The sequence below is a fragment of the Eurosta solidaginis genome, chromosome 2 (genome assembly GCF_040869045.1).
Source record: "Eurosta solidaginis isolate ZX-2024a chromosome 2, ASM4086904v1, whole genome shotgun sequence".
Taxonomy (NCBI): domain Eukaryota; kingdom Metazoa; phylum Arthropoda; class Insecta; order Diptera; family Tephritidae; genus Eurosta; species Eurosta solidaginis.
This window is the reverse complement of record NC_090320.1, coordinates 207,066,344-207,091,145: the sequence shown is the minus strand read 5'-3', so window position 1 is coordinate 207,091,145 and position 24,802 is coordinate 207,066,344. Positions and strand designations below refer to the sequence as shown.

Genomic DNA, 24,802 nt, shown 5'->3' with positions numbered 1-24,802 from the left:
ATGTGGACCAGGTGATCCAGAAAATCATCTGTCGGGTACTGCTAATTTATTTATATATGCAATACCACTAACAGTATTCCTGCCAAGATTCCAAACGCTGTTGATTTCGCCTTGTAGAACTTTTTCATTTTCTTCTACTTAATATGGTAGGTGTCACACCCATTTTACAAAGTTTTTTCCAAAGTTATATTTTGCGTCAATAAACCAATCCAATTACCATGTTTCATCCCTTTTTTCGTATTTGGTATAGAATTATGGCATTTTTTTTTCATTTTTCGTAACTTTCGATATCGATAAAGTGGGCGTGGTTATGGTCGGATTTCGGCCATTTTTTATACCAAGATAAAGTGAGTTCAGATAAGTACGTGGACTAAGTTTAGTAAAGATATATCGGTTTTTGCTCAAGTTATTGTGTTAACGGCCGAGAGGAAGGCAAGACGGTGGACTGTGTATAAAAACTGGGCGTGGCTTCCACCGATTTCGCCCATTTTCACAAAAAACAGTTACCGTCATAGAGTCTATGCCCCTACCAAATTTAAGAAGGAGTGGTAAATTTTTGTTCGACTTATGGCATTAAAAGTATTCTAGACAAACTAAATGAAAATGGGCGGAGCCACGCCCATTTTGAAATTTTCTTTTATTTTTGTATTTTGTTACATCATATCATTACTGGAGTTGAATTTTGACTTAATTTACTTATATACAGTAAAGATATTAAATTTTTTGTTAAAATTTGAATTTTAAAAAAAAAATTTTTAAAAAGTGGGCGTGTTCTTCATCCAATTTTGATAATTTTTATTTAGCACATATATAGTAATAGTAGTAACGTTCCTGCCAAATTTCATCATGATATCTTCAACGACTGCCAAATTACAGCTTGCAAAACTTTTAAATTACCTTCTTGTAAAAGTGGGCGGTGCCACGCCCATTGTCCAAAATCTTACTAATTTTCTATTCTGCGTCATAACGTCAACCTATCTAGCAAGTTTCATCGCTTTATCCGCCTTTGGCAATGAATTATCGCATTTTTTCGGTTTTTCGAAATTTTCGATATCGAAAAAATGGGCATGGTTATAGTCCGATATCGTTCATTTTAAATAGCGGTCTGAGATGTGTGCCCAGGAATCTACATACCAAATTTCATCAAGATACCTCAAAATTTACTCAAGTTATCGTGTTAACGGACAGACGGACGGACGGACATGGCTCAATCAAATTTGTTTCGATACTGATGATTTTGATATATGGAAGTCTATATCTCTCTCGATTCCTTTATACCTGTACAACCAACCGTTATCCAATCAAAGTTAATATACTCTGTGAGCTCTGCTAAACTGAGTATAAAAAGAACAAATACAAAAGAAAGAAAGAAAGCATTAATGTGAAATTGTTGAACCCTTACAAAAAAGGGAGATGTAGCATCGAGAATATTTGGTAGTTATCGATAAGTATACTTTGTATCACCAATTACTAAATAAAGACAGTTGAAATCATAAGCTAAAAGAGGACACATCAATGTAGCAATTTCCAAATACGTTTTAACTGTTTTTGATTTATGTATAGAGCTACTGCCTCTTCTGGAGTATGTTTAACTATCACTGATGCTGGACGAGTAAGTACATGTTATATTTTAGTTCCGTCTGCATTTTTGGGGATGGCTTCTGCCATTAATGCTGCATACCGCTGACCTGATAACCTTAAGCTAGAAGCAGTTGCAAACGCCAACTGTTTTTTTTTTTTTTTTGCATAGTTTTTTATCAAATGTGATAACTTTTTCCTTTTCGACTGATGACTAGCCCCCGAAAAAGATATGTTTTAACAGAGGCTGACAAGGGAAAGAAAACAGTAGCAATGTATAAAACTGAGTATATAGAGAAAATGAGTAAGCTAATCGAAGACAAAAGCACTTATAAAGCAACAAGAACTGACCCTACAAATACTTTACAAAAGAAAAACAACAGAATAGTGGACGAGCTTTACAAAAACAAACATATCAATTATAGAGAGAAACAACAACTCACTTGCTCTGCGGCTTTGGCACCTAGAATATATGGATTGCCAAAAATACATAAGCCTGAAATGCCTTTACGTCCTATTGTTTCTTCAGTTATGGTCCCCTGCTACAAATTGTCAAATTACGTTGGAGATATTCTACAAGCTTTAATATCGGAAAAATACAATGTTAAGAATTCGTTCAACCTAAAAGATAGATTAGCCAATATAAGGTTATGTGATGATGAAGTTCTAGTGTCCTTTGATGTCGTTTCATTGTTCACTAACATAGCAACAATGTTAGCCTCGAAAATAATTCTAGGAAAATGGAACCAAATAAAAGAAAAAACCAATATTCCAAAGCCGAAATTCCAGGAGATACTAGATTTCTGCCTTAAAGATAATAATTATTTTATGTTTGATAATAAGCTTTATACGCAAACGTTTGGAATGCCTATGGGCAATCCAATTTCACCTACAATAGCTGACATTGTTATGGATGACTTACTTGACAATGCTATTTTGGAACTTAAGAAACGATTTGATATAGACATAAAATTTATATGTAAATATGTAGACGATCTCTTGGCGATAATTAAACGTAACGACGCGAACATTATTCTAGATATTCTGAATAAATATCACAAAAAACTGCAATTTACAATGGAAATAGAAGCCAACTCCAAAATACCTTTTCTTGATGTCTGCATCCATAGGGAGAAACACAACCTTTTTCTTGACTGGTATTCAAAACCTACCTCTTCAGGACGCCTAATAAACTACCTTTCCTCGCAGCCGACCAAATATAAGATTAATACAGCAAAAACTTTCGTACATAAAATTTTGACCTTAAGCCACAAAACTTTTCATAATGCCAATATACAAAAAATTTATAATATTTTACGCAGCAACAATTATCCTAATAATTTAATACGAGAGCTAATAAACCAAGAAATCATGAAATCCAGCAACCAACCTAACATAAAAACAAATTTAGAAACGAAAGCAGCGAAAAAGTTTTACAGCGTCACATACATACCCAAGCTTACCGAAAATATTGATCACAGCATAATAAAAACAACTAACACAACACTTGCCTATAAGTCAAACCGCACTTTGTCAACGATATTTACAAGAACAAAGTGTCCTGTAGATCTCCATCAACAAAACAACGTTATTTACGAAATTACTTGTAAAGGAAAACCAAACGAAGAATGCGGCAAAATATATATTGGCACAACAAAGCGTGCCTTAGGTGTTAGACTGGGCGAACATGAAGCGGATATAAGAAAACAAAAGAACAGTACAGCGTTATCACAACACATAATATCAAGTGGACACTCAGCTGACTTTACTAATGCGAAGATTATTGACAGGGAACGGAAAGAAACAACAAGATACACTTTAGAAAGCCTGTGAATCATGGAAAGAAGAGAAAATACGATTAACAAGAAAGAAGATACAGACAATATAGCATCTGCTTACATTACGTGTTTAGGAAAATAGTTTTTAGTATTGACGAGATTACCATAGTGTTAAGTTGGCATTGATTTACTGTCCATAAATGTTCAATGTTTTTATGTTTTTCAAAAGTGTTGTATGTTCAAAGACAATAGTTTTAAATAATTTCAAAAGAGGAAAACCCCTCGGCAAGGTGCAATATTGTAAGTTGGTTTTTCATGTATTATTATCTGTTTTTAGTTGATTTTTCATACGGATTTATCAAACTCAATAGAATTGTATGTAATTTAACATTTTTGTATTTTGTTGTTTGTAACAGATTTAACAAATAAACACATACCCCTGATGATGCTAAAAAGTTATTAGCGAAACGTTGGGTTAGAAAAGTGGAATCATTTAATTTTATTTCGCACTTAAAAACAAAAAATTAGACCGGAAAAGCCTAATAATATACCTTCAGATTCAATAAGAACTGGTCGGAAATACATAATATGATATCACTGTTCATTCCTTCATCTTTAAAATATGTCTGCAATTTTTCCACTCACAAATTTTGAAACGGCTTTTTTTATTGGAGTCAACTTTGAGCTGTAATTTTTTTCTTTTGCGTTATTTTCCTTATACCAAATCTCGAAAAGTTCGTCCTTTGAAATTACCATATTTCCTGAAAACAAAATATTACACGAAAAGCTGGATTTTCCTGCAGCTAAAGTTGTACTATTTTAGTTATACAAATAGTAGCAAACAAGTTTAGATAAAAATTAAAGTGGATAAACGCGGATAACGAGATTGCTGGTCTTATGAATTCAAAACATTTCAAATATTTTACTTAATTTAACATTAGGTATCCCACTATAACATAAAAAATTAATTCCTGTTCAATTAAAATCACAAAAATGTATATTTACTAATATTATAAAATAAACACAATATTATATTTTAGCAATTGAAGTATAAATCACAGCAGGCCAGCAATTTAAACTTTCACATTCTATCGCAAAAATTCGTGTTAAAACTGTTTCTCAATTGATAAAGCTCCGTTAGTCGATTCAACTTAGTTTAAATTTCCTAGTTTTTTATTTTTCGCTTAATTACGTATTTCTAAATAGAATTTTAAAAGAATTTTTGAAATTCAAAGATATACTTTTTTTAATTAATATTTTCTAGAACATGAAAGTAAGACACTGTGTGACGTTTTCTCAATTACAACTGGTAATGTTGCATTTCAGACTTTTAAATATAATTAAAATTCTAACCTTAGTTAAATTTTGAATATAGGTCTTGAACGATGAATTAAACAGCGTAAATACCAAAATTTTCATTGAAGAATATTGCCACCTGCCTAAACAATCAATTCGTATTATTGATTTCGTAATATATAATAATTTAGATAGTCATTCAAGTCCATTTATTAAGTTAGAAAGATAAATCAGAGTGAACACGACTAGGGGGTATTTTCTTATTATTATTATCAAGTACAACAACAAATTTTTTTATAAAGGAAATATTAAGCACATAGATCAGAATATGAATAATATAATATATGAAGGTATATATTACGTATATGCATATATGTATTATATAGTAGTGCTTTAGCCGACCTACAGTTAGATATCTAGTCTATAGTATTATCTTCGCTGTGTATTTCTCCAACCTGAACCTTATCTTCTTCCAATTCTGTTTGTTCTTCTTCTTTGTTTTCTTCCTTTTCAATTTCATCAGCACCAGTTGCATCAGCTACAGCAATTTGATTATCGTCTTTTGTATTCTCCCCGGGAAAAGGTGTTTCTCTTAAACGTCTAACCATATCTTCCAAACTTTCACCATTTGCATCTCCGACCGGCTTCACCTCCTTACGATGCGCGGCCTCTGCACGTATTGCAGCATTCAATACTAAACCGGAAGACCGGATTTGTGATTGTTTTGGTATGGCACCACGTTTTTGTGCAGCAATTTGACTAGGTATTGTTGTAACTGTAACACGATCGGTCAACTCTTCCGAAACAATACTGGAACAAGCAACATTATTTAGAGTTGGCATAAGTGAGCGCACAGTAGCTGCCTCCACATCTCCTTCCGCATTCTTATTATCCAAATTACGGGCTGCGGCTGAGGCTGTTATGCGTTCGGATGTTTTGTCATCGCTTTCGGATGTAGTTTTTGCTGTAGCTGTTTGACGATTTTGTTCACGTTCAGCTATTCGTTGAATCATTTGTGTACCACGCGCCGATGTACCGGCCAATCTGTTGAGCAATTCATTGCCTTCTTCCTCGAGTATGCGCAAACGTTCCATGCGATTAGATGATATTTGTTCGATGTTTTCTAAACGCTGTTCAATGCTGACTACAGGCGTATCGGGTGCGGATTCTGCCAAAGCGGTAGTATTTGCTGAATCAAGCGCTGGTGCAGCGGTTGAGGTAGCCAGATCTTCTTCGGTACCTGGGTCAACGCCATGTTGTTCATGTAACGCATCCAATTTATTGCCTAAACGCTGACCTCGCTCATTATTGCGCGAGATTTGATTTAATAGCGCTCTACTCTCGTTCTCAAGACGCCGTAGGCGTGCTGCACGTCGCGCTGTGTAGGCTTCTTCATTTTGCGTTAGTAGATTTATATTTACTTTGACCACGTCATCTTCAGCGTCCTTTCCGTTAGTGGTTTTCTCACAATCTTGCAGAGAACTGCATGCCGCAGATGCGTTTTCATTTAAAGTCAGCTTAGTAGCTCCAGCAGCAGTGACTTTTGCTGCATTTTCGTAACTTGTATCTTCACGTTCGAGAACAGAACGCCTTACTGTGTAGGTCTCTCCTCTTAAGGTTGGCGCGTTTAAATTTATTGTGACCGTGAAGCTTGCGACTTCCTCTTCTTCATTTGAGTTCGTGCCTATCTCCTCACCTTTCTCCCCATCAACATGTGCGCATTTCTCCATTGCAAGGCCTGCAAGCTTAGTCATCTTCTCCTCTGCCTTGCTGGACTCCTCTTCAGTGTTGCTCTCAAAGCTTCCTTCACGGCTAGGTCCACGTCGTAAGCGATCCAATGAACAGCGAAGATAATGACCACGATCGCTGGTGCGCTTGATACGTGACATGAGCTGTCGGCTCTCCTCTTCCAAGCGCTCTAAACGTTCCGAGCGCTTACGCGTATACTCTTCTTCACGTGGCGTCAACGTACCTGTTACGGGCACCGAACTGGCACGCGTCATACGATCGGTACGTTTCTTTTTAATAAAATCATTTAATGGTACTGCATGCTGTACTGGTGCGATCTCGTCTTGAAAACTACGCAATTGCACTTCGAGTTTTTCGCGATTATCGGAGGTTTCAAGTACTTGTCGTATTAGCGATTTGCATTGTTCTTCGAGTCTTTGTATGCGTTCAGCACGTTCACCTCTCACAGCATTTACATCTAGTACTGCCTCAACTAACTGCTGCCCTTCTATGTTTGCTTCTCTTCGACTGCGGTGGCTACTGCGTGCAGTAGCACTTTTTGGTATTGCGCCACGTCCGCTTGTGGGCGCACCTGTCAAATCAACTCCATTGGCAACGTCAGTTAAACCAGTAAAGCCGCTAACGCCTGTGACGCTATTATCCTCAACGTCGTCGTCATATAAATCAATTCCCACTGCAGCGCCGCCGCCACGGCTGATATGCCTCCAACCACAAGTTGGCGGTGCGCTATTCCAACGCAAAACTATCTCGTTTGTATCATCGCCAGCACGTCCAGGCGAAGTGCTTTGCATACGTTTTATCTTGCGTGTATGTTCGAACATCTCCTTGGTACGTTTGCGCCTACAAGCAGCACCCGCACCACCTACACCTCCAACGCAACCAGCGCGTCCACTTACATCACTCACAGTCCCATCCTCAATGTTTGTCTCTATACCGCTGCTGGCTACATCCTTAGTTGCTGCTATGCCCACTTCCTCATCAGATGCCTGTCCTGAGTCACTGTAGCCACTTTCGGCTGAGTTGCTGGCATGTTCTAGTTTTCTCAATGCAAATTCACGTCGTAAATCATTGCATTGCTCCTGACTCTCGTCGTTTTTGGCACGTGCTGCCGCCCATTTGCGCCGACAATATTCCAATTCATCTTTGAGTTCGCTAAGTAAGCGTCGCTTCTGTTGCAATTGATAGCGTAATATTTGCTCTTGTGTGTGCAATTGACGATGTTGACGTTGCATTTTGCCAACCAAATGCCAAGTTTTTGTCAGCTCCAAACTAACGGCACTTAGTCGCTTCTCTTGTTCGTTCAGTCGATATTCAAGATGGCAGTTTAAAGTTTTCAATCGATTAGTTTCTTTGACTAACGATTTTTTCTCCAATATCAAGTCCTATCGTCATCGTTGGCGCATGGCAAATATGAAAGTAAAAAGTGGAAATAGAAAGTAAAACGTTTTAATAAAATATTTAAAAAGTCTTTAATTGATAAATATTATATTTTGGGTAATGTTAAAAAAGTTCATCAATCTATAATTAGTACCTACTCCTGTATGAGAAGACAATTCGCCGACAGGAACTTTGCAGCGTGTAACCCTCGCTACTGCAACCGGTATAAGGAAGAAGAGACTTCGGGTGGTATGAAGGGGCAGCGAACGTCTGGACAATACCAGTCGCAGAGGCAATATATGGAGGTTTAAAGCAGTAGTACAGAGCGGCCGCAATAGCGAGTAGGCAATCCCTCGAAATCCATAAGTCAGAAAAAACAGGGGAAAATTGTTGGTATACCAGGAATAGAGAGCACGACGGAGGATGTGGCTGATGAGTGAAAGGAAGGTAACGTAAGAATTCAGTTTCAGAGTCAAAAAAGGTAACTTTTTAGGGAGGAAGCTTCTTATATCATAAGCACGATTTTACGGGACGAGCCGAAGAAACCGCTTCCTCCTAAGAGTCAGCATAGTATGCAAAATGGAGCTGAGTTAATAGAATAACAACAATATCGTGACCTTTAGATTGCTAGGTAGGTGGTGATTATATAGTGAACATGCTACTTGGTACCGTACTACGAATGAGATCTTGGAGCCTCAATTGAGTCGGAGCGTTAGCGCAGGGGTGCGTAAAGGGCAGAACTACTATACACGTGTATACCGATGGTTAAAAATTTGCTGGAGGAAGTCGGGTCTGCTGTTTACTTCCAGATCTCTCAAGTGTCTTCTAAGCGTAATTTGAAGTAGTGAAGAAATTCTAGAGGAAGCGTGCTCACGCGCCCAACGCTTTTATTTATTTGTCTGATCAATGCCTTAGATGGATGAGGAGTGTGATGACGAGTACCTAGGACCTACTTAGTTATCTTCTAGCTTTTAATATTATTGCTAGCAGGGTACCCGGCGTTGCTCGGGTTGGGCAGATACTAATATAAATAAGAAGGTGTATTTTAACGCATGCCTTTCCGTTACTTAAAGTCAAGCAGTCAGTATAGAAGATCTTATACAAAATGTATCTCCCAATTTTTCTCATTCTTACCATTTATAACTTCCTTATTTCTCCCTCTGCTTTTTTAACACCCTCTACCCCTCTCCTTGTTTTTTCTTAGATCCCTCATTCCTCTAATTTATCATTCTTTGCTTTATTTTTCGCATTATATTTTGTCACACACAATTCATACCCATATCTCATAACTTAATGAAAATATTTTAGCTGCACAATTTTGTCTATCATCTCATTTTTACAATGGAATGCTTAAATTTAATAAAAACTTTTAAATCACTCAATGCAATCGCTTTAATTTTGTGTAAATTCAATGCTATGACCAAACAAAAGTTCTGCACTTGTGTACGTACATGGCGTATGAGTAACTTTTGCTGACATACAAAATTTGTCGCACCACCCAGTGGGGCCACGTGAAATTGAAAAAAAATATATTGTATTTAAAATTCTTAGTTCTGAAATATGAAAAAACTTTTGCCTTGAGAGAAGGAATCTATAGCCAAAATTTGGTGATGATTGAAGTGTGCGAAATACGTTTCCATAGGGAACACAACTCACACATACACACGCAGAATTAGATTTGTATATATATATTGTAACGAAATTAGGGAAACTCCGCATATTTCACACCTTCTACTAACGCTCGTGTCGCTAAACTGTTGATTAAATAACTCCAATATTGAATAATGCAAAAAGGTCTTTATTAAAGTACTTCACAATAACACTTACATTTCGCAACCAATAGCGTGCTTAAATCAAACCGATTCTGCTTACTCAGCTTTTGCTGCTTTTATACTATCTGCGGTGTCGTTCGCACACTTTTAGGAGTTTCTTTTTCTAGAATTTACTACTTGTTTACCAGCTATAAACTCACCAGCTATCTACTACAGATGCACGTTTATAGCTTCTCATATGCGCGTGTATATGTGAGTGATACTCCCAACGATGATTGCATACTTTTGTGAGTATCTCATATATATGCATATCTCTCCGCTTCTTGTATGTACATATGTGTACACATAATGATTGATTTGTTTATGTAGATACAAGTGACTGCTTAGTATCGGCAGAGAGATGATAGTATGCCTTAGTGTTGCTAATATTCGTCACAATATAGATTATTTTGCTTTGGCAAATTCATCATTTCGTGTTTATCCTTGCCAGAAAACTTCATAAAACTAACTAAACTAAAAAAAGCAAAATGAATCCCAAATGCCATTTACTTGCTCTTTGTTTTCCTGCAGTATGTTTGCAAAATGAAAGTTTTCGTAGTAATATTAATTTACGCCTTCAAATAACATATCCTTTTAAGGACATTTTACTACCTCATTTATGCTGCATTTAAACCGAAATTGATCTAGGAAAAAGCACTAAATGTCTTCCTAACAACTTTATCAACTTTTATAAAGTGTCCTTTAGTTTTTTATTTATCCGCATTGTTAACGCTAATTTATTTATGTGTTGTTGGTGCAGAGCAGTGTAGAACAAACAATCAAGCAGCAATGAATTAAGTAAAAAAAGCATTAAACAAACGACCAGAACATACAAATTTACTCAAGTCTGACAAAAATAATCAACCTTAAAAGTGAAATGGAACTTTGTGATGGGTTCATAAAACTGTTTAAGTGAAAAATGTTGAAACTTGAGCAACACGTCGTTAAGTGCATCGGCCACTTTACAAACCTCTGCAAGAAACTTCGCAACGTTATGGCATAGCACAACATTTATGTAAGCGGAAGTAGCTGCTAACAAGCTCGACAAAGGTATCACATCATCTCCCTAACTGTAAATACTTATACATAAATTTACCATGCACTGTGCTGAGTAATAAAGTGACAACTTAAGCTAAGAGGTTAAACTGCATAGATGTTAAGAGACTCCCGTTCGAACAGTGCTTTCTAGCACTACTTTAGCTAGAAAAGTTAATACCTTCTCGAATGGTCAAGCGGCAATCAAGGCTCTGAGTTCGACTGGGGTCTCTGACCTCGCGAATTCGGCACATAGCATTAGCTGAGGAACTGTTACGAGATAACAGGACGTGGCTTGTTGTAGGTAGTTCCAATGGACATCGGTAATCTGGTGTTGAACAATACATGGGCATTGAGTCAGGTAGGCAAACGTTTAGCAGATAACTAAGGCTGTAAACGGTGGCGAAATCCTTTTGAAAGGAAGTGTATTGCCGGCGATCGGCAGAAATCATTGCTTTCATTTCAGACTCGATTACTCCGAGTGAGTCCAGATTTTGACAAATCTAGCGATATTGGTTTTTTCGAATCTCTGAAGGATTTATTCGAGTTCGAGATCAGTCATATTAGAAACTACAGTTCCACGAAACACGATCCTCATAATGATGTGGTATCACAATGGACCTTCATACAGTCATACTGTGCTAGCTACCATTCAACCTCATCATACCTATGCTATGGTCTGGTGACGGCAGGCTTCTTCCTATTAAAGTCTTTAAGTTGGTGTTGCAGGTCCAGTTCAGACAAAACCATTCCAATTCTCCTTTCTGGTTCTGTAAGCACCTATGCATAGAAGTGTACAAACACGGAAATTGATGACGGCGACTATGCGTCTTGTGAGGATTGCGGCCTAAAGCGGGGAGCCAAGAGAAACTGCTGAGATCAAAGGTTCTAAAAACCGAAAAAGTGTTGACTTCCCTAAACCTTCAGTCTGATACATATCCTCGAACAGAATAGTTGAAAGAGTTGCTGTAATATGCTGTATCAAAGCCACAAAGGAATCAGATAAGATTTCGTACGGTGGGTGGAAGGGACGCAACAATTTAAATGACGTTACACTTGAATTACAGCCCTTGGTCGGGAAAAAAATCCCCAGTCCCTATATTTAAAAAAGTTGGAAAAAGATGTATCAAAGCTGCAACTTGTGGTAAAAACCTAGTGTTACAAAAGTCATAACCATGTCCTGGGAGCGATTCGAGGCCAACTCTGGCCATAAGATACAGGAGATATGATACAATCAGTACAAAAAACCAAGTCTAGGTTTACTGTGACAGAAATAGCACATTCAAGGTACAGCCTCACCAGTTTTACAGAAGCCATATTTTGGTCATTAGGTGGTCCTGGGTATATACTGCCACAAAAGTGGTGAAAAAGTTCAGAGGTTGGAGCTTAGTGTATCTGCGGTCACCCAAAAATAACAGAGATCAATAGATGGCGGACGTCGAAGTGGATAAGTATATCGGAAGCTTAGTACATAGGACGGACTTTCCTTTTCCCCTTGAAGCTCTGGTAGACCATTTTACCTTAGCATGCATAGGACCCACTCAATATCTTGCGTGCCAAAAAACTCAAGACGGTGGGCGCAGTATACGGCTTTTCAATAAGTCTGAAATATAGGGGGTGTGAACTATCTTAAGTCAGGAAACTGTAGAATAAATGAGAACCAAGTTGGACCACTGGAGAAGCTTTTGCGAAAACTTGAAAGCATGTATTGAGTTGAAAGGGCTAGAAAAACTTTTGGTCGTGGAATACTACTACCATAGGGTCTTAAGAGAGAAGAGTTCTCACCTCTTTGACAAAGAATTTATATCGATCTGTATATCCTTGTACATGTTGAAAATCTTGGAACACCTGATCAATCCATACATACGGATGAAGATTCCGCGAAAAATTCCTATTTCAAAAACAAGTCTACCGAAACAGCTCTTCATTAGGTTCTCAAACTGATAAAAGACTGTCGTGATCGCAAAGAGCTCGCGCTGAGTACCTTTTTGGCATCTAATGGGCTTTCAATAATGTCCAGCAGACTACTTTCGCGGAGGCTTAAACGGGATTGCAGCTACAGCTTTGTCTCTTTTTATTTATCAAAAAACTTAATGGCGACAGGGCAGCTACAGCGAAGTGGGAAGCAGCAATGGCTATAAGGGGATATTCCGTCTCCTCTCCTTTGAGTCGTGATAATAATCGAACTATTACAAGACGTCGAACGAGGAAGCTGCCGAGCTGTGGCCTATGCTGACGACTTTTCATTCCCCCTCCGTGGGACATTCCCGGACACCACGTTATAGTCTTTACAGGGATATCTGGTTACGGTGGTTAGGTGAGACCCTTTCGACGGAGTTTCGGTCTGGTGGAACACACTAGACAATGTTTCTAATGTCAGTCTAGAAACTATGCAATGAATGACCCTGATTGGAATCAGCGGGCCCTTCGTACAACATCAATTCTCGCTTTGCATGAAACATTAAATATCTACCCAGTGGACACTGACTATGGCCACTTCGGCATTCTTAAGCTTCATCTCAAGCAAAAGTTACTTGCGCCAGGTTTTGCTATGTCAAAAAAGGAGTGGAGTTACCAACTCATCTGGGTGGATAGTTCCATGCTGCCATAAACAGGATAATATCCAGTGGGTCATGTGTAAGGAAGTTTAACATATGCTCGGATTCTGTCGACTAATAAATCGCTGAGCTCGAATACTGGTGTGGTCGGGCGTAATCTGTGAGCGCTTAAATCCGCGGTTACAGAGAGCTTTGATAGGCATTATTAGAGTGCTAGAACATAGCAATATCCTTAGCTCTAGATTGTCCATGCGAACTAGGGATGAATGCCAGCAGGGACTTTGGAACACCGTTCTTTACTTGCAGGAAATGTTGGCCGTAGGTCCACGGCATGGGCTGACATCAGGAACTTTAGCCGAACTACTAGAGTTCACTAAGGATATTTCTCAATGGTGATTGGAGCATTGACAGGGAATCCATGTGGGACGGCTCAGTATTCTGGGCAACCCTAACCGTGTTAGTTGCATGAAAGATTACGAGATCGGGTCATACCTACACAGCTAAATTGCGTAACTTTTAAATTGTCAAAGCGTATTCTCTCGGTAGTAAATAAAACGTGAACATTTTCATAAATAAACATATAAAAAACTTCCACATATAGAAAAGCGGTAAAACTGCATTGACTAGTTTGTATTGGTATAACGCGTGCGATGAGAACGTCCCTTCTGGTGCACGTAGTGCCTTAGTGGGAATATCTTCCCTTCTTATTTCATTCTTTTATTCTTATAGAGAAAGAGGCAACACTTGCTGCACTAAGATTCTAAATTTTTCAGAGCTAAAGATCGGAAACATTACAGGGCATATGAAGGTAACAAGAAAACTCGAAGAAAATCCCATATTGCAATTACGCGATGCAATGACCCTTACGCTCAGAATTTCACGGAAATTTGAGGTGTCCTTTGCGGGCAGAACTCTTTGAGAAATAGGGAATTAATATACTGACCCTGACTCAGAAGTCTCGTTCACTGATGATTTAATATTTTTAAGACAGAAAAACGGAAGATGTTATAAATGGGCCTAGCCGCAAAAAGTCGATATTAATAGATTGCTACCCGACTATTTTCAGGCACAAATCCATACAGTATAAGATTGCGGTAAAAAATTTCTATGTAGAGACTTATCCTGGAGGAGCATCCTGATTAAGTCAGACAGCCAGGCAGCCTTTCGTTCCTTGCAATCTTACACAATTACTTTTAAAGCTAAATTTGAGATGAATGAATTGGGTCCTAACTGATCTGGAAGCCAAAAACACCGGTTTGGAAGAATGGGTTCGCATGCATCAGGGACATGAAGTTAATGAATAGGCAGACTACCTAGCCAAGCAGGCATACCATGGTCCAGAGCCCTTCTGTGCACTCACAAGGCACACACTAGTGAAACCATAAGTAGCTGGGAAACAAAGCAGTTTAGCTAACACTGGATGAAATGCCCAGGACAAAGACAGGGCATATTTTTTACACTCCAAGCAACGAGAGTATCAGCCATACCCAATAATCTAAGCAGAGAGAGGCTATGAACTCTCACCGGCTACTATACGGGACTATATAATTTACGATATAAGCTTAGTTAAATCTATGGGGTACACAAATCTGCCGCTTTAGTGAGCTGGAGGATGAAACGTCGGTTCACATTTTTTTGGGAATGCGTTGCTCTGCCAGGGCAGAGACTCTTAATTCCCTCCCGATTTATAATTTAAATCGTGAGAGGTACTTGGATATATTTAAGGTCTCACTACACCGCGGCTTAATAATAATAGAATAATACTAATAAAGGTCACAAAGTATCATATATGTATATTATTTCTAATTACTGTTTTTATGTACGGATCCCTTTTTCGCTCTTATTTGTAATCCAAATCTATAAATAAAGTTTTGGTTGTAAAGATGGAGATTCGGGCTATTAGCGACTTTTGAGTAATTTTGGTCGTAGTGCTTTTGTTTAGCTATATTTTTGATTAAAATAATTTGTTAAAAATAAACGATTGTGGGCACACAAAGAAATCTATTTGTACTATGGCACTATTGTGAATATTTGCACTGCATTACCGGCAGTTGCTATTATTCGCCAGATGGCAGCGCAAGCTGCTGTAAGTTTTAATTGATTGATAGAACACTTGATTTCTGTTGATATTTGATAAGAGACTTTTGTATTCTTTAAATACTCCAAAACTATCTGTGTTTTATTCCATTTTATTGCACACCACTTTACGTCAGGCAGCATTGCATTCCAAAACATCAGCAGTACTTTACACAACCCTTAGCACTCACCTTTAACTTGATGTATGTTTTGCTGACACTCAACTCTGTCTTTGGTCCATTCGCCGTCTCTATGGATTTGTAGCAGTCTTCACCAGCGCCATGCTCTTCAAATTGCACCCGCTCAATTTTGTGGTGACTTAAGAGCTCCATTAGCACTTTCCAAACTTTCGGCAAGTTACCAATAATTTCTTGTGTCGTTGCAAATTTACTCATAACTTCTGCTTCGTCGGTTTTCAATGCGGAAGACGACCTTGCGGTCGCTCCACCAACGTTGAGGTAGCTGTTGTTGCAGTCTACTGCGGCAGTGGTTACTGGTAATTTTATCCGATTACTAGCACTTTTACGATGATGTTTTCTACTACCGCAAGGATTGGTAGCGTTAGCAACAGAAGCGGGGAGTTGTATAATTTTACTGTATGTGTTGTTGTCATCTGTGTCGGCCACTTCGCTGTGGGAGATCGAGCCTGAGGCTGTTGCTTCTTCCTCATCAACTAAATTTTGTTTTATTGCCGCACTTGCATTATCAACTCTATTGGGAGTAGTTTGTTGCATTGCAGAGTCCTCTTCTTCCTCACTTGCACTGAAGTCATTAGTTGTTGTAGTAGGTGTTGGACTACGCTTATTATCCTCAAATACCTTACAACTGCTAATCGCCGCCTGCTCAACTAATTCGAATAATAATTTTGGCAACGTTGCTCCATCGGTGCAATTTACTTCTTTAGTTGCCATATCGTTAAGTAGACCGCGGTTCTCCTCTAACATCATTGTGAGTCGATCAATATCCAAGTTATTTTCACCATTAAAACCCATCACCATCTGACTAAAGAGCTGTAAATATATGTGAATGTGAAATGTTTGATTAATTAGTTGCAACAGTAAATATCTTTACATAGAAAGCCAAAGTAGGAGCAGCATCATTATAAACAACCAAATGGAGAAGTGAAGAAGCTCTAGAGAGTTAGTAAGTAATTATATGTCTAATATAGAGGCATGAGCACGTAATAGTGGGAAAGTGTGTAGGCCTCTTATCATAAACACAGCTATTTTCACTTCAACATAAGCAATATATTATAAGGCTATAGAGGGTGCAAGCTTTTCTTGGACATTCATATGGCAAACTTTCCGGTTGCATCGAAACCTGCATCGGCGGCGATAATGATTGTGTTACATTCGAGGTAACCTAATTGTGTGAGTTATTAAATCCTTCGAACCCCACTAGTGTATGTGTCCGAAATTTTTTCGTTCCCCTGGCTGGCTATTACTTACCCTTATTGCCTTAAGCGGGGAACATATTGAGGCCTTGAAATATAGTCAGTGTTACCTTCAGTACAATGACCGGTAATACTTCGCAGGTATCAGCTTAATATTTCAGAAAAATCAGTATCTCGTCCTCTCTCCTAGAAACGTTAGATCACCTGATTGACTGTATATATGTAGTACAGGATTCCCCGGATGTTATTATCACCATCTCAGCATGCCTATTATAAATACAGTATAATAGAAACTATTCTACACTCGATTGTAAAGCAAACAGAATAGGGACTAGGGAAAATTGGCCCTGGATGCCTTTCAAGGAGACGTTTAACTTTGTTATGCCTGGCTTCATCGAAAGCACTTTCTGGCCATCCAGAGACAGTGCTAAGGAGGGTTAAGTCATGTGGGGATATAATATCCCTGCTCTCAAGACTACCTCTGGTACTTTTCCATAGCGTTAAATATTTGGGCCCAAACTATCATAACTGGGACGCGGTTTTACTACAGCATATAACCGAATTGAATTTCAATAATTGCATTGCGGCACCTTAGATCGTCGATTGTGTCCTCTTTCCTTCGCAGAATATCAGAGAGGCTCGCCGAAAACCGATCTTGCAGGGGTATCGGTGAGCAGGTTCGTCAGTAGGGGAACTCCCCAAAGTGGAGTCCTATCCCCTTGCTTATTTGAAACCGGCGACTTTGCATCCAATCGTCCACTTTTCACTGATACCAGTTACTTTTCATTAAAGTGGTTACTTATTTGAAACCGGTTCCTTTTTATTGAACCGGTTACTTTTTATTAAACCGGTTACTTATTTAAAACCGCTAATTTTTCATCCAACCGGCTACTTTTCATTGAAGTTGATACTTATTTGAAACCGGGTACTTATTTGAAAGCGGTTACTTTTCATTGAACCGTTAACTTATTTGAAACCGAATATTTATTTGAAAGCGGTTACGTTTCATTGAAGCGGTTGCCTATTTGAAACCGGTTACTTTTCATTGAACCCGTTACATTTCATTTAACCGGTTACTTATTTGAAACCGGTTACTTTCTTTAAATCGGTTGGCTATTTGAAACCGAATACTTATTTGAAACCGGCTAATTTCTTAAAACCGTAACTTTTTCGAACCGGTTGCTTATTTCAAAACGGTTACTTTTCATTGAACCGGTAACTTATTTAAAACCGAACACTTATTTGAAAGCGGTTAATTTTTAATTGAACCGGTACTTTATTTGAAACCGAATACTTATTTGAAAGCGGTTACATTTCATTGAACCGGTTGCCTATTTGAAACCGGTTACTTTCTTTAAGCCGGTTGACTATTTGAAAACGGTTACTTTTCATTGAACCGACAACTTATTTGAAACCGAATACATTTTTGAAAGCGGTTACTTTTCATTGAATCCGTTACATTTCATTTAACCGGTTACTTATTTGAAACCGGTTACTTTCTTTAAATCGGTTGGCTATTTGAAACCGAACACTTATTTGAAACTGCTTACATTTCATTGAACCTTTTACTTATTTGAAACCGGCTAATTTCTTAAAACCGTAACTTTTTCGAACCGGTTGCTTATTTAAATCTGGTTACTTATTTCAAACCATTTAATTTCTTAGAACCGTAACTTTTTCGAACCGAACTTTATTTGAAACCGAATACTTATTTGAAAACGGTTACTTTTCATTGAACCGGTAACTTATTTAAAACCGAATACTTATTTGAAAGCGGTTACTTTTCATTGAACCGGTAACTTATTTGAAACCGAATCTTATTTGAAAGCGGTTACTTTTCATTGAACCGGTAACTTATTTGAAACCGAATCTTATTTGAAAGCGGTTACTTTTCATTGAACCGGTAACTTATTTGAAACCGGTTACTTTCTTAAAACCTTGACTTTTCGCACTGGTTTCTTATTTGAAACCGGTTATTTTCTTAACACCGATTACTTTCTTGAAACCGGTTACTTTCTTAACATCGGTTACTTTCTTGAAACCGGTTACTTTCTTGCAAACGGTTACTTTCTTGAAACCGGTTACTTTCCTGAAACCAGTTACTTTCTTGAAACCGGTTATCTTCTTGAAACCGGTTACTTTCTTGAAACCGGTTACCTTCCTGAAACCGGTTACTTTCTTGAAACCGTGACTTTTTCGAACCGGTTACTTTCTTGAAACCGTGACTTTTTCGAACCGGTTACTTTCTTGAAACCGTGACTTTTTCGAACCGGTTACTTTCTTTAAACGGTTACTTTCTTAAAACCGTGACTTTTTCCAACCGATTACTTTCTTTAAACGGTTACTTTCTTAAAACCGTGACTTTCTTTAAACGGTTACTTCTTTAAAACCGTGATTTTCTTAAAAGGGTTACTTTCTTAAAACCGTGAGTTTTCGGATCGGTTACTTTCTTGAAACCGTGACTTTTTCGAACGGGTTACTTTCTTGAAACGGTTACTTTCTTAAAACCGTTACTTTTTCGAACCGGTAAATAATTTGGAACCGGTTACCTTCTAAGCATTTAATTTTCCAGAGCTTTCACGAAGGACTTGAATCAATCGCTTGCATTTACCATTAAAATTAAGCTATAACACTCTTCTATTAGGCGAAAAAGTTTATACATATATTACCAATGTATGTACATAAATGAGATATAAACGTCATTACTAGATTTTCGATCATTCTTAACAAATATATTGAGTTTCCTCATGCAAGTATTTACCTAAACATGGTGGAATCAGCTTACGTTTACGTATTTCTTTATAAATTACATAACTTTCCTAAATTTCTTAATTGTCACTTACTATGTACATTGACTAACTAACTAAACACTTATGCACCCTCTATTCAAATATGATTTTAAGAAAATTCAATCAACTCAATCATTTTCAAGTGAAATATCGACACTTCGATCAAAACTCGACATGAATGTGGCTACGTTTCCCCTGTCATTCTGGTTTACCAAGACTTCTTACAAAGTATTACATTAGCATCTATATGAACTTAAAACATCCATACATACATATGTACATACATACATACGCATGTACCACAATTCAATCATACCTCTTTACATAGTGTACCATTATGGGATATTCAAACACATTCATATCCTCTTCCAGTAAGCATTTGGAAAATATTTAAGAGTAAAGACACAAAGCAAACAATTTCCAAGTTTAATATTGACTTGAAATCCGCTTACAAACGTTTACTATACATGGCTACCCACCGCCCCCCTCTTTCTCTCTACATACTTAGCACATGCAACTTTTGCATACGAGTAGATACTCATACGCACCGTATTTACAGCGCCCATTTCCTCTTTTAACGTTTTCTTCTCAAATTTGTGTTCGTTGCATTCTTCGCGCAAAGTTGCCAATTCGTTATTTGCGCTTTCAATTTCCTTCATCAATGTTTGATTATGCTCTTCAATATTTTTTGTTCTGCAAATAGAGAAAAAATAAAAATTAATATGTATTACACACACATATGCATGTATTTGGCTATGTATGTATGTTTACTTATAAATGAATTTCTTCAGAAATTTCGCTCAATCACACTTGAAAATATTTTGAAAAGTTGCACTGCGTGAAAAAGAAATTTGTGAATATTTGCCTTTCTCTTGCAATTGCATACATAAATACTACGAATGAAATTTGTCAAATGTAAACATTTTGGAGTTAAACGACAATTGAAAGGATAAGTGTAAATGACAGTTTATTTATGATATTTTAAGCATTTGCATAGCTAAAAGTGTATGCTCTTAAAAATATTTGTTTCCATAAAACGAGGATCCGGTACTACGCTGCGTATGAGTAATATTTTAATGCTGCAAAACAGAGATTGAATTTAACGGTTAACCAGAAAAAGCAATTGGTTTATCACGGATAACAACCCATATCCAAAACCAAAACAAGGACTATCTTCGGCTATGCCAAAGACTTCATACCTTTCATGAATGGGGCTGAACAATAATCTTATTCCATTCGTAATATGTATCCAAATAATCGGTTGTATAAGATATGAAATATGTATATAGTGAACAGATGTTTACAAGATGAATATAAAATAAACAAGTAAGTAAGGCTAAGATCGGATGTAACCGAACATTACATACTCAGCTGAGAGCTTTGGAGACAAAATTGTCTTTTTCATGAATACTTAAAAGCAACGGCCATGGACCAACTTGCCTTTGTTATCTTGCTTCAGCTATCATTTCGTTTTATTTGAATATTTCTTTTTAATATGAAAATTTGGTTAAATTTTATTTATCTTTTTTTTTTAAATCAACCCTGAAATATTTCCGACGCGCTCTTAATTATGAGTCCGATAAGAGTCGGAAATTGACGACCAAGGGTGAACGATTTTCCTTCATCCTTTGTCAAATAAGGGAAAATCACCATGTAGGAAAAATGAACCTAGGGTAACCCTGGAATATGTTTGTATGACATGGCTATCAAATGAAAGGTATTAAAGAGTATTTTAAAAGGGAGTGGGCCTTAGTTTTATGGGTCGACGCCTTTTCGAGATATCGACCAAAATGTGGACCAGGGGTGACTCTATAATGTGTTTGTACGATATGGGTATCAAATTAAAGGTATTAATGAGGGTTTTAAAAGGGAGTGGACCTTACTTTTATATGTGAAGGCGGTGTGGACCAGGGTGACCCAGAACATCATCTGTCGGGTACCGCTAATTTATTTATATATATAATACAACGAACAGTATTCCTGCTATGATTCCAAGGGCTTTTGATTTCGCCCTGCAGAACTTTTTCATTTTCTTCTACTTAATATGGTAGTTGTCACACGCATTTTACAAAGTTTTTTCTAAAGTTATATTTTGCATCAAAAGACTAATCCAATCACCATGTTTCATCCCTTTTTTTGTATTTGATATAGAATTATGGCATTTTTTTTTATTTTTCGAAATTTTTGATATCGAAAAAGTGGACGTGGTCATAGTCGGATTTCGCTCATTTTTAATATCAAGATAAGAAAAAGTACGTGAACTAAGTTTAGTAAAGATACATCGATTTTTGCTGAACTTATCATGTTAACGACCGAGCGGAAGGACAGGCGGTCGACTTTGTGGCTCTGCTCAGCTGAGTATAAAACAGGTAGGTAGTTTGCGTGAGGATGCAAAGTTTCACGTTTTTTTGTGGTCTGTGTGAAATAGCTGTGACCATGAATCACTTATCTCCACAATATATGACGTAAGCATAAGTGTTTGATGAAATTTGGAGCTGCAAGCCGTTAAAAAGGGGGCAGAAATGACAGCTTATATGGGGTATATACTATATATACCACCGATCTCCATGATTTTTTCACACAACAATATATGCTATATACGTAAGTATTTGGTGAAATTTGAAGGTTCTAGCTGTTAAAATGGGTCAGAAATTGCGAAAACGTTCTTATATGAACAATCGGTTGTAGGGGACATATGCATATATACGACCGATCTCTATGATTTTTTGAGACAATAATACATGCTATATACGGAAGCATTCGGTAAAATTTGAAGCCTCAAGCTGTTAAAACGGGGCAGTAATTACGAAATATGAACAATCGGTTGTGAGTGCTATATGCTATATATACAACCGATCTCATTTATTCAGACAACAATATATTGTTACGAATATTAGCAAAACTAAGGAGTGCTGCCAGCTCTAAGCCGATCTAAGCAGTGACGTGAATGCACATCAATAATTCAATCATTATGTATCTACATAAATGAATCAATAATTGCGTCTACACATATGTACACATTCCGACGAGCAACATTTACATACAAGGCAGCAAGAGATGAGATGTCACACACCGATGAATTTACTTATACGCTTATGTGTTTGCGGGAGACTGTAAACTACAAACACATGCATATACCTTATCTGAGTTGTCACAAGAGTGAGCAATAATTTGTGCACGTAGTTGTGGCTGGCAATTTTGTAGCCGAAACAACTAGTAAGTTCTGGAAATCGAAGAGCCTAGAAGTATGCAGCGTAAACTATAAAAGCGGCGCCAGCGAGTAAGAAGAATTCAGTTTGATTTGAATTGTCAAGCAGTTACGAGTAAGACGATATCTAGCGAGCAATAGCACTATTATTTTGAAAGTCAGTTTCCTTTAAGCTATCAGTTTGGTTATTAAGCTATTCGTTGCACAATTTGAGTGTTATTGTGAAGTATTTTAATAAAGGCCATTTTTCCATTATTCAATATTGGAGTTATTTATTCGACAGTTTAGCGATACGATCCTAGCAAAAGGGCAAATAAGAGGATTTGCAGGAAATTCGTTACAATTGGTGTCAGAAGAGGAATTGTTGAATAAATTCCAAAGGACAACAAGGACATGGCAAAGTTCGGTGAATTGAAGATCCAGCAACTAAAGAAGGAGTTGGAAACCCGTGGATTGAATACAAGCGGCGTTAAACTTGAACTTCAGGCACGGCTACGAGAGGCAATGGAAGCAGAAGGAATTGATGTGGAAGAGTATGTCTTTCACCTTGATGGGGAGGAGACAACAAAAATTGAAGAGAAAAACGAAACATCGCAGACGATTACCAGCACAGATTTGAACATGATTTTGGCTGCAATATCTGCTCAAACATCAACAGTGGCTTCTCAACTGGAATCGCAAAAGACAGATATAACATCTCAACTGGCATCTCAACTAGAAGAACAGAAAAAGTATATGTCATCTCAACTAGAAGAACAGAAGACGTATATGGTATCCCAACTGGAATCGCAGGAAACCCGTATAACATCACAATTGGAAGAACAGAAGACACATTTGGCATCTCAACTGGAAGCGCAAGAGGCACGTATATCTGAAATGTCGGCACAAATTTCGGAACAGGTATCATCACAGCTCTTTGTGAAACTGGAAGAACAGGATGCAAAAATTTTACAACTCGAGGACAAAATTGATGCCGAAATAGAAGCGTTAAAAGGTCGTATGGATCAGTTACAACTAAACCGCCCAGCTGTTTCAGCGAGTAATCCAAAGGTAAAGACACCATCCTTTGACGGTTCTGTTCCTTTTCAGGTCTTTAAGCTACAGTTTGAGAAGACCACAGCAGTGAACCAATGGAATGCTGAAGATAAAGTTGCAGCTCTGTTCGTGGCACTGAAAGGGCCTGCCGCGGAAATCTTACAGACCATCCCAGAGTACGAGCGGAACCACTACGAAACATTGATGAGCGCTTTAGAGAGACGTTACGGAAGCGAGCATAGGAAACAGATATTCCAAATTGAGTTGCAAAACCGCTACCAAAAAGCAAATGAGACATTGCAGGAGTTTGCTTCAGATATTGAAAGATTGGCTCATCTTGCAAATGCAGACGCACCCGTGGAATACACTGAAAGGGTAAAAATCCAGAGCTTCATAAATGGCATACGAGATGTGGAAACGAAGCGGGCTACATATGCGAATCCAAAACTAACGTTTGCTGAAACGGTATCGCATGCACTGACTCAGGAAACAGCCTCACTTTTGAGTAAGCCAGCGTACAAAGCTCATCGCGTGGAAGTGGAAAAGCCAGACTGGGTAGACGCAATTTTGGAAGCATTGAAGGGTACGCAGCAGAAGAATAATGATGCAGTCAAATGCTTTAAGTGTGGAAAGCCAGGGCATATTGCGCGTTATTGCAACACCAACCCTAACAGTTCCAACAATGTGGGTGGTCGTAAACGCAGAGCAGAAGGAGATGAGCAAATCTCCAAGACAAATCAATCGTTAAACTAAAGCGAGTCAGCAGCAAGGGGCGACAGCTGGCTCCCGCAATTGAATGCCCCATAATCTCTATCTCGCAGATTGGAAGAAGATCGAGCAATCTTACTGTTGGAGGACATGTGGACAGAAAGGAACGGTTACTGACTGTAGATACGGGTGCATCTCATTCCATCATTCGAGCGGACTTAGTCAACAAAAAGATAAGACCACTGCTTGGAGCAAGATTACGTACAGCCACGGGAGAGGACACCCAGGTAATTGGAGAAGTAGAATGTGAAGTCGCAATTGGGAACGTCACGGTAGTACACAATTTTATAGTAGCAGAAATTGTTGATGAAATCATAATTGGAGTGGACTTCTTAATCGACCAGGGCATCA

At 37.9% G+C, this 24,802-nt stretch overlaps 1 protein-coding gene across 8 annotated transcripts in view; it reads right to left on the bottom strand.

The window, feature by feature from the left end:
- Positions 1–4,330: 4,330 nt before the first annotated feature.
- Positions 4,331–24,802, bottom strand: part of LOC137240567 (uncharacterized) — a 66,031-nt gene continuing 45,559 nt past the window's right edge. For all 8 annotated transcript variants that reach the window (XM_067767013.1, XM_067767012.1, XM_067767009.1 and 5 more), the window contains exons 4-6: positions 19,989–20,133; positions 15,450–16,268; positions 4,331–7,783 (exon numbers count right to left, since the gene is read on the bottom strand). In XM_067767013.1, coding sequence (XP_067623114.1) covers positions 5,069–7,783; positions 15,450–16,268; positions 19,989–20,133 — 3,679 coding nt within the window. In that variant the 3' untranslated portion in view covers positions 4,331–5,068. The remainder of the gene's footprint in view (positions 7,784–15,449; positions 16,269–19,988; positions 20,134–24,802) is intronic.